This window comes from Macrosteles quadrilineatus, unplaced genomic scaffold, assembly GCF_028750875.1.
Source record: "Macrosteles quadrilineatus isolate MER2022 unplaced genomic scaffold, UCM_ALF_1.0 Scaffold_1__1_contigs__length_201487025, whole genome shotgun sequence".
Classification (NCBI taxonomy): Eukaryota; Metazoa; Arthropoda; class Insecta; order Hemiptera; family Cicadellidae; genus Macrosteles; species Macrosteles quadrilineatus.
Window position 1 is genome coordinate 80,208,662 of NW_026542594.1, and position 17,850 is coordinate 80,226,511.

The 17,850-nt window shown below is 33.1% G+C and overlaps 1 protein-coding gene across 1 annotated transcript in view; it reads right to left on the reverse strand.

Moving 5' to 3' along the window:
* Window positions 1-17,527, reverse strand: part of LOC128998268 (regucalcin-like) — a 37,458-nt gene extending 19,931 nt beyond the window's left edge. The window contains exons 1-4 of the mRNA XM_054424328.1: window positions 17,365-17,527; window positions 16,649-16,688; window positions 16,174-16,223; window positions 15,248-15,448 (exon numbers count right to left, since the gene is read on the reverse strand). Coding sequence (XP_054280303.1) covers window positions 15,248-15,448; window positions 16,174-16,223; window positions 16,649-16,688; window positions 17,365-17,527 — 454 coding nt within the window. The remainder of the gene's footprint in view (window positions 1-15,247; window positions 15,449-16,173; window positions 16,224-16,648; window positions 16,689-17,364) is intronic.
* Window positions 17,528-17,850: the final 323 nt, after the last annotated feature.

Below are 17,850 nucleotides of genomic sequence, written 5' to 3' on the forward strand. Positions count from 1 at the left end.
TGGCAATGGTTATAGAATCTTAATTATTCTTATATCCATGAATGATTTATTTTACAACGAATTATTCCCTGTAAAATATTATTACAGTATTTCACAAATATTAGTACAAACTCAGTATAATAGATCATAAACATAAACAAATGAAGTAACTGAAAGAATCATACACTAATGAAATTACATTAACATATGGTTTGACAGCTCCATTTAAGTGATGTTAAATAATGTTCACATTCGGGCTAGTGACATCATTATTAAATTTATAATCCTTACCCTCTCAGTTCTAATAATCGTGCAGTATTTAATATGTTTGAACCAGCTGTGTGGAATTGTGAAATCAAAATTCATTTGACAGTTAGTTCTGCTAGTTTACATTTTTAAACTTTGTAGGTTTGTTCTTTGTTACCATGGATACCATCAATCAATATTTACTTTTAAATCTCTCACCTCAAATTTTTGAATGCCCACGGGGCAGAGCCCTAGGACAATATCGAAGCGGGAATAGTTCTATATGTATCCTCGGAACTGTAGCTTCATTTGTGTGCAATTTGAGCCCAGTAGGTTCAGTAGTTTTTGAGATTAGCTCATACAAACACACAGACACCACCGCTTCTTTATAATAGTACTAGCAACAGAGCCCGTTGTAGTTAATAAATACAACGGTCCCTAGAAAGTACAGTAGTACATAATATATGCCCTTGTAAGTACCTGAACATTTTTTTAAGAATGAAATTGTTTAGAAAATAAACTGATTTTCTAAAAGAGTAAAGCAACGTCTTTTTAAAACAAATGGTAAATCTGTGTCCGTCTGTGCTAATTCAATCCTTGGAATGAATACAATTTCACGTGCTGCTGATCCAGTTAAAACCTCTGCAATTATTTAATTGGGCTTGAGTTCTTTAACAATTAATCGTGTCCCATTACATAACCCCCGTTTTGTGTTAAGATTTCGTAGCAATATTATTACAGCTCCAATTTTTAAATTTAATTTTTGTATTGGCATTCCCAATACACAAATTAAGGAGGTTGAGGAAGTTGCATCATCTCTGAGTGAAGTGTTGGTCAGACTATCTTGTTCTGTTTCTTTTTCATTTTCTGGTTCTCCATCCTGATTGCTTGATAAACACTCTTTTACCCCTTGGAGTAAATCTTTATCTATACTATAATTTGGTTTCTTCAATTTATTTTTATGAGCTGTTGATTCACGTCTGCCAGAACATGTTTTACTTTTTCCATATTTTTTATGCACGGCCACGTTTTGATTTTGGTAAGATTATATCCTCTTGATTCTCAGGCATACTATTGTCTATCAAAACATCGTAATGCCCAGCATCCACATTTCCTGAGAATCGTAGTTTATAGATCGTTGTGCCTTCACCAACCGTTACAAAATAATCCAATTTCTCAGCATATATTTTGAATTGGCAGTCAAAAACTCTTGCTGCAGCTTCGATTTCGACATTACCGGCGTATTCCCCATCTTTAGGTCATCAAATTTCTGTATTCCGTCGCGTTTTTTTCCTTCTAGTCTATATGTCTTATCCCCTACGATCAAAGGACAATAGTAGTCCCAGTTATTGACGACTTCATCAACTACCGTGGATCGTATATCACTGTATCTGGATTGAGATTTATGGCATAAAAATGAGACACTTCTAAAGAAACAGTTTCCATCACCAACCATGTAGTGAAGAGTAAAGTTATTCATTTTTAAACTAATGTAAAATATTGAGTTTATAATTAACATTTCAAAATAACAAATATTAAATACTATTTTAAACTGTGAATTATAAATTAAATTTGAATAATTTATAATTGGCAGTTTAAAATAATAATTTTTGGTTATGAAATCCATACATCACTTAACTTGCCAATCTATACTTATTAATGGTACAGATTAAAAACATCACTTTAGAAACACACTTTACGGACCTCAACCACCAATTCAAATAGTAAACAACTAAATGTAAACAAAGAAAAATCAAGGAAATAACAATAAAACAATCTAATACATGTGTTCCATATGATCAGATGATGCATACTGGCTAACCCATTATTACTACCATACAATTTTTTAGATTATTCATACCGGCAAAACGTATTACTACCATAAATAAATAAAACTCAAACTTTACTAATTATTTGGAAATCTACACAGATTTTATTGACCTATTAATTAATAAAATCGGTCCAGTAGAACTGTAGATTTAGTTGTAGAAAGTTAACATAAATCTCTCCAATTCAATATTTTCTCACCACAATAAATTAGGAGATTGCTAAGCTTTTTTGCAAATAACTCTTAAACGGTGAGGAAATCGACCAAAGTGGAAGGTGATGTTCTGAAAGAGAATAAAATTTGCTACAAAGCACTCTTAGGCGTTTTTTGAAAATATTCAAAAAAGGCAACCTAAAGTTAACTATAAATTAAAATTTTAAAATATTAACTAAAAAAAAAATCAGTTTTTAATGTATTTTTGCTTTTTATTCTTTATTTACCACAAATATTTAATAAAATCAAACTTTCATAATTATTTGCAAATCTACACAAATTAGGCTTTCCAACGATACATTAGTTAACAAAATCGGTCCAGTAGAAGTCTAGATTTAGCTGTACAAAGTTTAACAAAAATATCCCTAATTCAGTATTTTTAACAACTAAAAATTTGGAGGTCACTTATCTAATTTGACAATAACTTTTAAATGGTGAGTAAATCGTAGAAAATGCAGTGATATTCTGAAAGAAGATAAAATTTCCTACAAATACCTTCTGTGTATTTCTTGAAATAATTTAATAAAGGCAGCCAAAAGCTGACTACAAATATAAACTTGAAAATAACAACCTGAAAAAAACAGTTTTTAATGTATTTTTGTTATTTTTATTTTTCCACCACAAATATTAAATAAAATCAAACTTTCATAATTATTTGCAAATCTACATGAGTAAGGCTTTCCAATGACTCATTAATTAACAAAATCGGTCCGGTAGAAGTCTAGATTTAGTTGTACAAAGTTTAACAAAAATATCCCAAACTCAATATTTTCTCATTATTATAAATTCGGAGGTTGCTTAGCTTTTTTGCAAACAACTTTTAAATGGTGAGGAAATCGACCAAAGTGGAAGGTGATATTCTGAAAGAGAATAAAATTTCCTACAAATTGATACCATACACTTCTTGGAAACACTAAAAAAAGGCAGCTAAAAGTCGTACCCAAATAAAAAGTGTAAAAAACACCGTTTTCAATGTATTTCTTATGGAAAACATGTTTTTTTGAAAATTTTCACCATAAATCATAATAAAAACAAACTTTCATAATTATTTGCAAATCTACACGACCTAAGCTTTCCAACGACCCATTAATTAATAAAATCGGTCCAGTAGAACTCTAGATTTAGTTGTACAAAGATTTTTAAAACTGAATTATATATAGAATAGATAGATAGATATAGATAGATAGATAGATAAACCTTCGCAAATACAGTATCTGACAGTTTAAAGCCAAAACTAATGCTTCGCAATTAAATGTCACCTGGATCTTGTTGGTCCATATGTTAAATCCAATGGTTAAACTAAAAAATGCTTTATAGATCTATACTTTAATACTTTTGCTTTAATACTTTTCTTTGAAATGGCAACCATACAAAGTAGGTATTTTAAGCAAAGTATGAATGGAGATGAGTGTAGGATGAGTGGCGCGATCTTGTAGTCTTGTTAGTGACATATTCCTTAGACACAACTGTTATAAGGCATAGCCCTAAGGTTGGCCTATAATTGAAAGTTACTTTCCACAATGGTTAAACGTATTTAAGGTACTACCTCAACCACACAATTTAACACTTTATTCGGGTTGTCATTTTCATTATCAAGGTGCTCTTCTCCTTTCCGTGAAACACTGAGAAATAAGGACATTACCAACAGACATATAGGTACACAAAAAAAATGAACTTATTAAGGGAATTTGCTACGCTTTAAGCATAACAAAGTACATACAAAGTACAAAATTAGTATTTTAAATCTTTGTTTATGTCATAAAATTGTATCATAACAATTTATATTTGCTTGGACCGAAGATGACCCGAAATTATGTCGAAATGCTATATGAATCGGTTTGCTATATGAAATGAAGTACAGTAAATCTATAGACGATTTAGATTGGTAATTTATAATAAAAACTAGTTGCTATGCCCGTGCTTCGCTACGGGGTGACTGGGGTGAGAATACAGAAAAGAATCATTCTGTTTTACTTTGAGATACTATAATATACTATAAGAAACTGTTACAACACACTTACCAGGAAACATATAGGCAAAGGCTCAATCGTGCTTATTGATTATTCAAATGAAGATCTCTCAATGTATTACAATACTATCATTTTATATAGTGTATAGCATTTAAAAAATATATGCTAAAGTATGATTTATTGACCACATGGCACCAAGAAACAATTCTCATTGTAAACAAATTAAATTAAATAGCAGAACAGCATTTCTGACAACAGCTGTTTGTTTCCCATGTTAATCTTATGGAGAAATATGAAACTTTAAAGGGCCCAAGGGCCTTATTCTTTAATTGTTTAGCTAAAAAGAAAGTTTCCTGCACAACTTCACGTTACGCTCTTTCCAATGACACCAAAAACATGTCAATCGGTTCAGTAGTTTCGGAGGAGTAATTGTCACAAAAAACTTGCTTGCGTATTAAATAAGTACGAGCTGTTAGCCCGTCCTACGTACGGGAATTCAGTAGTCAGTTAAACCGTGTACAATTCAGATCAGCTAGTTTACACTTATAAAGACAAAGTTTCTTGCAGTTTTAATGTGGCAAATCATCTTGTAAACAAATGTTGTGTGACCAAATAAGTTTTTATTCCATCATAGGCCTATACGATATGCATTTTAAATCCAATAATTTTACAATAAAACAGCAATTCTGCAATTTCTACGATGTGAAAAGCGTTGAAGTGAGATTTGCAGCCGATTCGCACCGACGCACACTGATTATAAGTAGCCTACAGTAGAGAGTAATAGCATAGATAAAACATACTCCCGTAATAGTCAATTGAGAAGTGTATAGACCTAGTCAACGATACCACCTTTCATAGCATACCTGCCTCTTCCATAATTATTATCACCACAATACAACTACTATACACAATTTCCAGTAGGTCTGAATAGAAACGACCCAAAATAAAACGATAATATCCAATAAAATTCACAGAACACATAATTTAACTTTGGTGTCCTGACATTAAAACTAATCGTCACACCTATCCTTTATATCAATTTCACTGCAATAATTGCTAAATAAATAAGTGTAAACAAAGAAAAGTAAAAACAATAACAGTTTGTTTTGAAACAGCTGTTTGGTTCAAATAACATTCATTTGAAAAAAAGAACTGGTCACATAGTAGCAGGAATATAAAAAGTAAACACGTTAGTAAAGGTAATGACGTAGTTGTCAATGTTTATTATCCATACCGTTATCAGTTCTATCCTTGATAATTACCCACCCTCATTGAATAAATGTACATCGTAATTTCCCATATTAGTTAATTTAAACTACAATATATTCATAGTTGAAATAAAAGTGATATTTTCACGTTTGGGGGCGCTGATATAGGCACCCCCAAACGTAACCACAACTGAACACGATTTCATAAAAGGATGGTTTGTCTAATTGCAGTATCCTAGGTTAATGTTGACGTTGTGTTCAATCTATGGCATCCATCTTTTTATCTTTGTATAAAACCCGGCTGAGGTTGTGGTGGTAATTTAAGAACGTGATTCCTGATTATGCTTGATCTTCTTTTTATGACATCAATATTTCCGGGCCTAATCCAAACAAAATTAAAGCAGACAAACATAGTTTAAAACAAAAAGCTACCATGAAGAATTAAAACATGTAAACATTGTTATTTTTCTAATCTTTCCTTTAAAAGTGGAGCAGTAAAATAATTTGCATTTATATTTTTTTATTAAGATTCGTGTTCCTTAAGATTATAAAGCCTCGATTTGTATTGTGGTTTAATTAATTTTGGTCTAAATTATTTTAAACTGTGGTCTAATAATCTCTACTAATCTTACTTATTTCCTATAATCAATGACAAAATAAGAGTAAACAAAATAACCTCATAGTTCCATAGTTTATATTTAACCAGCTGTTAGTTAAAACAAATTATGTTGCTCTAAAACAAATCGAAGATTACAAAGATTGCTTTAAAAAAATAATTTGAACATCCTACTATTTTACTTTGTATAATTTAATTAATCTGTCATCCTCTTACAGAAGAATTGAACGTATCAATGATTTGCATTACACATAGTATAAATACGTCAACCCTAAGTATGTCTTTACATTTTTATCCAAATGCTGAATTTGTGGCACAAAAGCTGAATGTTTACAGCTGTTATGTTAAGCAAATTATTTTATGCCAAAAGCTAGTTTAGAATCTTAGCGTCGGCTGCTACACTTTAAAAAAATTAACACTTAATTTCAAAAAAACTGGGAACCTAAACTAAATTTATGGCTTCGACATTCCCTAGTTCTCAAAATTATCTTTCTTTCAACACAAAAATCATGAAAATCCGTCGAGTGGTTGATTCAGAATCGTGAAATAAAAAAACACTGTTTCGTTTTAATATTATAGATAGATTACTAAAATAGGCCACGAACTATTGATAGGCCTACATAAACAACGTTCAAAGCGTTTGAACAATTCATGATGGTTTGCTGAATAAATGTTTTACTAAAATGCGTTATCGTTTTCTTAGCATAAACTAACATTTTGGAATCCAGACAGTAAAAGCAAAACTTATACAGTTAAGACTACAATTAAATTGAATAAGTCTGTAATAAATAAGGTGCAACACCAACGATAACTAATTTGTAAATTACAGTGATGTGTTGGTACGTAAAATGATTCTTGCTGCTACCAACGGTTCAAAAGAAAAGAACCAGCAGGCCTACCGTACCAAAAACCAACGTTTACAGTTAAGAACTATAGTACATCCGACCAATTATATGCGTTAAACAAGGTTATTGATCTCTTGGTTTTGGATTTTCTCGTAAAAAGTTATCGGCAATCAAAGTTATTTCCCATTAATTGCTTTGTTTGTAAACAACTCTTAATGTAAACTTATCGGTGTCAGTTTGAAAAAAAACCTTATACAACAACTTTCTGTTATTTAATAGATTACGTATGCCCCATGGTGGAAGGAAAAAACATAGGTGTGCTATTCCCACATATTCCAATCAGTCATTTGCCACTGATGACTTTGGACTACCAATACTTTAGTAGGTATCAGACGTTTTCAAAAATTTAGCATCTATATATTAATTACGTAAGCCGATTCTTTGCGTAAAAATTGTGGGCGACTGGGAAGTCGTAGAATGAAGGTATAGGGCTCATATTAAAGGTCTTGACCCCGTGATGGTGGGAAAAATAGTGAAATTTCCCAAATTTCAACACAAAATTAGATATATCGTAAAATGTTCTCCATAAGAATAGCATTAGAAGCCATTTACTGCTGATTTTTGTTTACTTCAATACATTTGATCGTGATTTATCACTAAGCCAGTAGCAGTATCACATTTGGATTACTCATTTGCCAGTCAATTCTGCAATGTACTGCATTCCTAATAAAACCAGGGACAACGTTACCTATAATCAAGACTTTTTAGTTTCGGCTAAGAAAGTTAGAAACAATCGTTTTATATAGGTACTGTGCAATTTCAAAATTGGGTATTTTTAAGTAAATGAGTTACGCGTATGATTAGTAGTAGAATATCTCCTTTGATTCATAAAAGATGGCTCAAATCAAAGGAATTTAACTTAGAACGGCTGAAAAAAGTAAAGTTTTTTTCTTTTAATTTTTAGGCTAACGTTGAGTTTAAGGAATTTTTAACATGAAATAATTTACTAAATAATAAACGATTCAAGATAAAACAGAAAACTTCTGCTTTGTTTTGACTTCAAAACAGATGTTAAAGATTTATTCAAAATTTTTTTTGTAAATTTACTATAATTTATATTTGAGATTTATTGTAGTGTTTAAATCTTGTATGAAGTGGAATAACCTCAACAGGTACTCTTATAAAACAACCTGGGAATAAAGATAAAATGGATTCGTACAGGTATTTGTTCAATATGACAAATTTAAATGGGTGGAAAAACAATATTGTTTGGAGATTTTTTTACCGCCTGTTGCTCCTAGAAAAAAGGTTCAAATAATAGGTCTGTAGCCTAGCATGCACGGTAGTAAAGGGAGTATCCATATATAACAGTAAAACCTAGAGGTAGTTTCAGGTTTTTAAAACAACAAAAAATATGCATGACAAAGATGCTGATCAACAGTTATTTCGTGGTTGGTTTCTACAACTGGGTAATGGAACCCTAACCAGTCGCAGAATAGTCATCGATCAACGGCTCGGTTGTTTAAGCCCTTTTTTGATAGAATATGTAAAGTCATCGCACCTTTAGGATGAATACCACAACATAAACTTACACACTAGGCTAATAGTAGTTTTTTTTATGTTGATCAGAAACACATCTGGGGTTAAGTTTGGTCAATCGGATACCTTTACTTTACACTAATTTTGTTAATACTTTACAAAAGACACTTAGAAATAATAACTGGGCCGGGGTGCTAATTTAGCGGGTTTGACCTAGAACTAAGCTTATCTCAACACACCTTTAGTTGCCTTTTCATATTTGACGAGGAAAATTTCCAATATTTTAATCGGGGAAGCCTTTTTATCATCACCAAACAAAAGACCAAAGCTACCTTAGTAAACCAATGTTTATTCACAAACATGTTTGCTGTTGTTAGCAGAGTTAAACATCTGGAGGCATTCAAATTATTTATTGAAAACTAGCTGTTATACCCGTGCTTTGCAACGGGAAGAGGACACAAAATAGAAAAATTTTAATCTTTACATCTGTTGCATATAATAGTTACACATTCGCCAACGATTTTAGAAACAAAATTCAACTTTAATAGCCTTAATAGAAACGTTTAAGTTATGACTTTTAAATCTGGTAAGTAGTGGATACCACCATTTTGGTTTTGATTGAGCGGAGCGAGCGAAGCGAGCGAAGCTCTTTGGGATCAACTTCAATGCAAACAATATAACACCATCACTCAATAACGGCTGAACACATTTCAGCCAAACTTAACAAGACTACTTAGACTAATAATGAGATGGTTTGTAAACAAACAAATTTCAATTAGATAATGCTAATGCAATTTAAAACGAACTTAAAATTTCAAATTTTTAACATTAGGCTTATGGGACTAAAGTAGTTATGACAGTTTTTTTGTTTACAAGAAATATGTAAACAAGAGAATCATAAGGTATTTCTGAACTTTCTATACTTTTCTTTTAAACGTTTTTAAACCATTCCTATAATTTTAATAAACAAGAAAATGCCGTTAAAACATTTTTTAAGGCGCGGAATTCACTGAAAATCGAGAAATTATACGGAACTACTTTCTCAATGCGCGGAGCATAAACAAGGAGCGGAGGGATACGGACCGGTGACTACTTTCTTGGGAACCTATTTGTGTTGCCAGCTGATTAGAAACAGCCAATGTTAGAAATCAGGATTTAATAAGTGATATATCGAACCGCATCGAAATCGGTATTTAATCCGATAATACCTCATAGGTTATATTAAGTTGAATTACATCGACGGTACAGTAAGTTATTACACTTATTGATAAAACGCAGATTGAACACTGATCTAATTTAGGCAGGTGGGGGTCGGGGTTTATGAGTATTCGTGACTACATTAAGTGTTTTGAAGTAAGGTTAGATTAGGAAGGTAAAGTGTAGGTTATAGGTAGGTGATCGGGTTGTTTATTTGTGTTGCACCATATAATTTTTATCTTTTGGAATGGAATAGTTGGTTAAGGTTAAACGGGGAAACGATTTCAAAAATGCTTGCATATGGTCTTAACTTAACAAACCATCTACAGTATTCTAGCTTTGACTTTATATAAAGTCAATGATTCTAGCAAATTATTACATACTGGCCAAAAGAAAAGAGAACATTTGGTGTTGGATCTTTGACCATAGCAAAACTAACATATAATTTATGGAATGTGAAAAGTTGTATATCATTATATACTATTCTGTAATATTAATAATTGTTCGGCAAATCCTCATTTTAATGGCTCGGCTGAAAATGGAATCTGCATTTTGTGAAACAGTTATTTGGTAACAATTCAGTCATTTCAAATGTTGATAAAATTTCCTTTCTCTTTTTTATACTTTAATGCCCTTTTTGGATGTTAATATCAGATTCCAACTACTGTAATATTTTCCTGGTCAAAACTACCTTACACTTCTCGAAGAGGTAAATTTGAATTATTATAATTTTAATCTTTAAAACCAGCATTAGTAAATAAATCTATTGACCTTTTTGCATTTAGTTACTTATACAAATATCAAATCACGTTTGTTCCGCTCAACTGGCTTTCACCTCTCTGAAAGCAACCCTAGTTAATTTTAAATCTTGTGTAGGCTGATATGAGAAAAACTGACCAAATCTTCGAATAAAACATTGACATACATGATTTACCTTCATCTTACATATATTAGCGAATTTCCCATATAGGGAATAAGCTATTACCGTAGTACTCATGGTAAGACCTGGACGCGGGACCGATTTTTTTTTTCGTTTTGAGGTCCCTAGAGGCCAAAAACACCATCCGTTCAAATTCATATATATATATATTTATATATATATATATATATTTATTTATATATATATATATATATATATATGTCCGTCAGCACGATAACTCAAGCAAAAATGATCCGATTTTGATGAAATTTGGTACAAACGTGTAAACGTACGTTTATTCGAACGAGTTCGCGATCCAGCATGATCGGACCATGGGAACTGGGGTTTACGGGGGGTTTTATGGGGTAAAAATAGGGTTTTCCCATTTTTGACCCAAAAAACAAAAGATTTTGCAATTTCTTTCCAAACCATTTTGTAGAGCTTAAAAAACAAATAATTAGGTATATTGAAGCGTTATTATGCGCCTAATAGTTACGGAGAAAATTCCAAAAAATTGTAAATTTAAAATTCCCATGTTATTCTTATGGAGAAAAAGTAAACTGTTGTAGTTTGCTTGTTTGTGAACATATTTTGATCAAATTTGGAAAATGTTTTTATTTCTTACTAACCATTCACATTTTACAAAAAAAAAAAAAACAAAAAAACAGTTTTATCCTCCCTGATGCAGCAAACCTAAGTACTTGTTAAACTAATTTTATTTAAATCAAGAATAAATGTTATATTTTTAAGTAGACATTTCAGTGTAAATCCAATCAGTCAAATGGAAATTCGCTTAGTATGCAGGTTTGCTGCGGCGGGGGTATTTTAATTTATTATTGACATTTTCAATTTCAATTTTGAAGTTGCAAAAATACTAATTATTACATTTAAATGAATTTTTTTTTAATTTCACTCTTCTTTATATTAAATCACAAATTCTTCAATCTTCATTTTCTTCACTCACAATAAATCTTTAGCAAAACTAAGTCAGCTGTTATAAACTTTAGAAATATTGCTGGGCCTTATGAATACAGTCTTTTGAAATATTAAAGAAACTATATCTATAGATACTATAAAAAATTGTGAACAAATAATTTAGCATTAAAGACAGCAGACAATACTAATATGATTATTAAAGCATCAAGGACTAAAAAATGTAATACAAATAAAAAAATTCAAATACAGAATAATTATGTTTCATTGCATCTCTGATTCTACTCTACAAAAATATCAACAAACAACTTAATATACACAACTCGTTCTTTTAATCAGTTCCATCGTCCATTGCCTTTACATTTTCACACTTACCATTAAGTAAACATAGTAAACATATATTTAATTGATTTTAGAAACAAAAGAACACTGTGTACTGCTTAGTTTTATGATATTTTCCTTGGTTTAATTTAATCAGTGGTGTGGCAAACCACAAATAATAAATGTATCAAATAAAGTAAATGTGAACTGAAAGCTATGTTAAGATAAAATAAGATTATTTTGTATTACCATTTAATAATAAAATATAGTTACACATATACAACAGATTTTAGAAAAAAAAAATTAACGACGTACAATTTAGTTATTGATGATTTTCTTTAGTTTAATTTAAGCATAGGTTTAGCAAAACACAATAACTTAATTTACCTAAATATAGGCCTACATATAAAAACAATGTGATGTGCAAGTTATGTTAAGTTAATCTAACACATGTTAAGCAGTTAGAATTTATTTCAAGTAGCCTCCAAATTCATACAAAACATCTATACTTTGTAATTTTCATACTGTTTCCATGAAAACATATCAATAACATTATTTTCTTAACTTAGACGCTTTAAAAAATCCAAAGCAGAGCCGGAGTTGACACAGCAACGGTTATATAATCTTTTTTTTCTATAATCATTGACATAGTTTTTGAATAAATAATCCACGATAAAAGGTTAGATTAAAATAAACCTACCTCATAGTTATGGAAAATATTATATTTAATTTCTTTGTATGTATCAGCTGTCTGAAATTGTGAAATGTGCAGTTTAGCAGTTCTTCTGGTTTACATTAAAATGTCAAAGCCCAAAGCGAATGTAAACAAACATTGTTAGTGTTCTCATCACAGCCATGGAGACCAATCAATATTTACTTTTAAAATGTTCACGTCAGAACTTTTAAAGCCAAAGGGGCAAAGCCTACGGTCAGTATCGAAATGTGAATAGTCCTATAAGGGTCCTTGGTATGGTAGCTATATTATTGTAAAATTTAAGCCCAGTTGATTCAGTAGTTTTTGCACCTATTAGTAATACACATACAGACAGACACCATTAGATTTTTATATCATAGTATAGAATAGATAACATCAACAAAAACAACAAATAAAAACAACAATCTATGTATTACACAAAAGGTATGTTGTGCTGGGATATCTATCCTGATACAAAGATCATTTGATTCTGAGTTTGTTTAATATTACAATGATTTGTTTTACACTTGAGCTTTTTAGGGACTCTTGTCCCTACAAGCCACTAGTTCAGTTTAATGGCATGTTATTAAAATCTTTGAGGCACTACAATTTCTGATTAGATTCACCTTTTACGAAGCAGTTTGCGTTGTTTTGATCTACTTTATAAGAACTTTAGGGTGAGGTTTAACTCGAGATATGTTTACGTTTAGGAATTTCAAGACTTCCACCGTGGACCGTTCCTCAATTATGTGAAGAAATAGTGAACTCCACCAAATCATTCCTAATTATGGTTGTCACACATCTTTAAGGTTTCTGGTTTCATGACATTTTTCTAAACAGCTTAAAAGAAATTAAATGTATATTAGATGTTTTCCCAACCCTGTATATTGCAGTACACTCTCGATTATTTGAGCCCCAGTCATCCGATACTCTGAGATATATCCAATGCAGCTTTAGGCTTTGATTTATGTTTTATTCCAGCGTCATTACCGACAATTTGTTTATTTAGAACTCAATAATTTGCAATTCTAAAGGATTGTTTCAAGGTTCGCGGAACCCGAGATAACCTCTGTCCCGAAAATCTCAGTCAATCGGGAGTTTTTTGGGAGTACTAATTTTAATTGGTTTATAGAAACAACCCTAAGTGGGCCTAAATTTGTATTTTCAGCCAAATATTATTTTTATTTTTAAATATAGATAGTTATCATAACACAGTAGGTAATCTCATGAAAATAAATACAAGAACAACTCTTCGTAATATGCGTTTTGTTAGATGTCCGAGGTATAACTTGAAAAGTTGTATGGTAATATTACGTGCGAACTTTCAATTATACTAGTAAGGCCCACCTTCATGACGTACGAACTTTCAATTGCACTAGGGAGGTCCACCGTCATCACGTACGAACTTTCAATTGCACTAGGGAGGTCCACCGTCAGGTCCTCGGTAGCATCGGGCGTCGAACACTCCCGAGGCCTCGCTAGTCGGATACACGTCGCTAGTCGTATACAGAGTTCGTTAGTCCTCACAAGCGAGCAAAATTGAATATCAATTGAAAGTTATAGGTAGACATTCGGTTTTTTTTATATGTTTTACTACTGTATGTAAGGACTAAGGAACTGTTATTAGAATCATCATTTATAATATTTAACTTATGTAAAAAAATATAAAGATCTGACTGAGTCCTCGGTTTGAGCAATAATAGTGCGTTGGTCCGCACTACTGCCTTTCAGAGTGTGCGCGGGAGGGCGACCTTTCACTAAGGGGGACCTCATACAAACGGGGGTGTGTGTGTATGTGTGTGTGTGTGTGTGTGTTTATGTAAGGTGGTATGTTTTAAAAGTTTATTGTTTCTTTTTACATTAAATATTGTTTAAGATTATGGTATTTTGTATTGTATAGTATATGTTTAGATTTGTATAAACAGGTATTAAGTGTAAGAGAGGGCCATGTGGCCCTCACTTTGCCTGACTAAATAAATCATTTTTCATTTCATTTCATTTAATTTCATTTTTAAGCTAAAATTCTTTTTGGCTATGTCTATACAACAAAGACAGTAATGAAAATTATTCTACATTTGCAAACAAAGGCATTAAAAAAATAATCTTTCATTTTCTGCGTATATCCTCAAATTAAAGTAAAGTTAGGGAATTAGGAATACGAATCATGAAAATAGTGTATTAATAACAATCTTATGTTGTCCATATAGTATTTACATTTTGTCCCAAAACAATTCTGAATTAAATATTATTTTAAGTACCGAGTGAAACATTTTATTGAGTCAAAACGAGTTTTGTAAGGTTAATCACACTACACTTTCATAAGTTTACATATTGATAATATATATATATATACGGATAATAATTAACCGAACAATTATTTATGTGAAACGGCCTCCCCCATTATATCTGTATTTTTCAACTAATTATCTACACGGTATTTTAATTAGACTAAAATGTCCGACTTACAGTATCGACCTAGATCACCACAAGCAATTAATTGCTAAATTGCAACAGGCTAGAAAATAGCTATGATGCACAGTTTGCTTTAGTTAAGTGTGGGACTTAATTACACTTATCATTAATACAGAGGCATTCCATCCTCAACCTACATAAAATGTATCAATACTACATTTTTCTAAATTTTAAACATCACAAAAAACCAATATTTCGAAGGGTTAAAATAAAAAGGGTCTAATAGTAAAGGCATTTTGTACTAGGGTAAAGGCTACACAACTTTACCTGCCCACATCCTGCCATTGGCATCGGCTTTGCCGTCATTTAGGCGGTTCATGGGTTCATGCTGATCAACAGTATTGATTGTAGTATGGTAGTGAACACCCGTGTCCCATTCCCATGTCAGCATAACTAGATCACGTCCCAGACCAGCGACAAACTTGTACCTCTGTCCTCTCATAGGCACCACCAGAGCTACAGGTTTGTCTACAACACGCACAGAAAGTCAACAGTAATGATTGCAGAATGTTATTGAACACCAGTGTCCCACTCCCAAGTCAGCGTAACTAGATCACGTCCCAGACCAGCTACAAACTTTTACCTCTGTCCTCTCATAGGCACCACCAGAGCTACAGGTTTGTCTACAACACGCACAGAAAGTCAACAGTAATGATTGCAGAATGTTATTGAACACCAGTGTCCCACTCCCAAGTCAACATAACTAGATCACGTCCCAGACCAGCTACAAACTTTTACCTCTGTCCTCTCATAGGCACCACCAGAGCTACAGGTTTGTCTACAACATGCACAGAAAGTCAACAGTAATGATTGCAGAATGTTATTGAACACCAGTGTCCCACTCCCAAGTCAACATAACTAGATCACGTCCCAGACCAGCTACAAACTTTTACCTCTGTCCTCTCATAGGCACCACCAGAGCTACAGGTTTGTCTACAACATGCACAGAAAGTCAACAGTAATGATTGCAGAATGTTATTGAACACCAGTGGCCCACTCCCAAGTCAACATAACTAGTTCACGTCCCAGACCAGCTACAAACTTTTACCTCTGTCCTCTCATAGGCACCACCAGAGCTACAGGTTTGTCTACAACATGCACAGAAAGTCAACAGTAATGATTGCAGAATGTTATTGAACACCAGTGTCCCACTCCCAAGTCAACATAACTAGATCACGTCCCAGACCACCTACAAACTTTTACCTCTGTCCTCTCATAGGCACCACCAGAGCTACAGGTTTGTCTACAACACGCACAGAAAGTCAACAGTAATGATTACAGAATGTTATTGAACACCAGTGCCCCACTCCCAAGTCAACATAACTAGATCACGTCCCAGACCAGCTACAAACTTTTACCTCTGTCCTCTCATAGGCACCACCAGAGCTACAGGTTTGTCTACAACATGCACAGAAAGTCAACAGTAATGATTGCAGAATGTTATTGAACACCAGTGTCCCACTCCCAAGTCAACATAACTAGATCACGTCCCAGACCAGCTACAAACTTTTACCTCTGTCCTCTCATAGGCACCACCAGAGCTACAGGTTTGTCTACAACACGCACAGAAAGTCAACAGTAATGATTGCAGAATGTTATTGAACACCAGTGTCCCACACCCAAGTCAGCATAACCAGGTCACGTCCCAGACCAGCTACAAACTTTTACCTCTGTCCTCTCATAGGCACCACCAGAGCTACAGGTTTGTCTACAACATGCACAGAAAGTCAACAGTAATGATTGCAGAATGTTATTGAACACCAGTGTCCCACACCCAAGTCAGCATAACCAGGTCACGTCCCAGACCAGCTACAAACTTTTACCTCTGTCCTCTCATAGGCACCACCAGAGCTACAGGTTTGTCTACAACACGCACAGAAAGTCAACAGTAATGATTGCAGAATGTTATTGAACACCAGTGTCCCACACCCAAGTCAGCATAACCAGGTCACGTCCCAGACCAGCTACAAACTTTTACCTCTGTCCTCTCATAGGCACCACCAGAGCTACAGGTTTGTCTACAACACGCACAGAAAGTCAACAGTAATGATTGCAGAATGTTATTGAACACCAGTGTCCCACACCCAAGTCAACATAACTAGATCACGTCCCAGACCAGCTACAAACTTTTACCTCTGTCCTGTGATCTAGTTATGCTGACTTGGGAGTTGGACACGGGTGTTCACTAATCACTACCATTCTACAATCATTACTGTTGACATACCTCTGTCCTCTTAAAGGCACCACTAGAGCTACAAGATTGTCTACAGCATAAACAAAAACCAAGTCGTTGAAGTTGATGATAAGTAGTGTAGTAAACTAGTAGTGTACGAGTCAATCTAAACCCCTTATTATAGTAAGATCTCTTTGGCTTGACATCTTACCAAATTTCAACGAGATGTCAGTTTTGATGGCCGGGTCATATCTGTGTAGTGCCTGGCCCGATATGTCGACATAGTAGAGGACTTTCTCTGTTGGGTCCCAGTGAGGACCCTCTCCGTGGTCCACAGGCTCCGTCACTCTGGTCAGCACAGGGCCGTCCTGCATCGTCAGTGTAAGACAGTCAGACGATCTAGAAACACATGGAAAGTCTTGTACAAATGATTCCATGACGCAATTTTGAAATACTTAGATCAAAAGCACTAAAATGTAGCGCATTCCTTTAATTTTGATCAATGACTAATCCGTTTTTTTGTAAACAGGTACGCATCTTAGGATTACGACGTGTTGTTAAAGTTATATTTTAAAGTTCCGAATATTTTTCGTTTGAATACTTCATAAAATAACTGTATACCAATCTCAAGATAAAAGTCAACTTTTTATGATTTTGGGTAGCTACATCCTACGTTAATGTAACTTTAATTCAATTT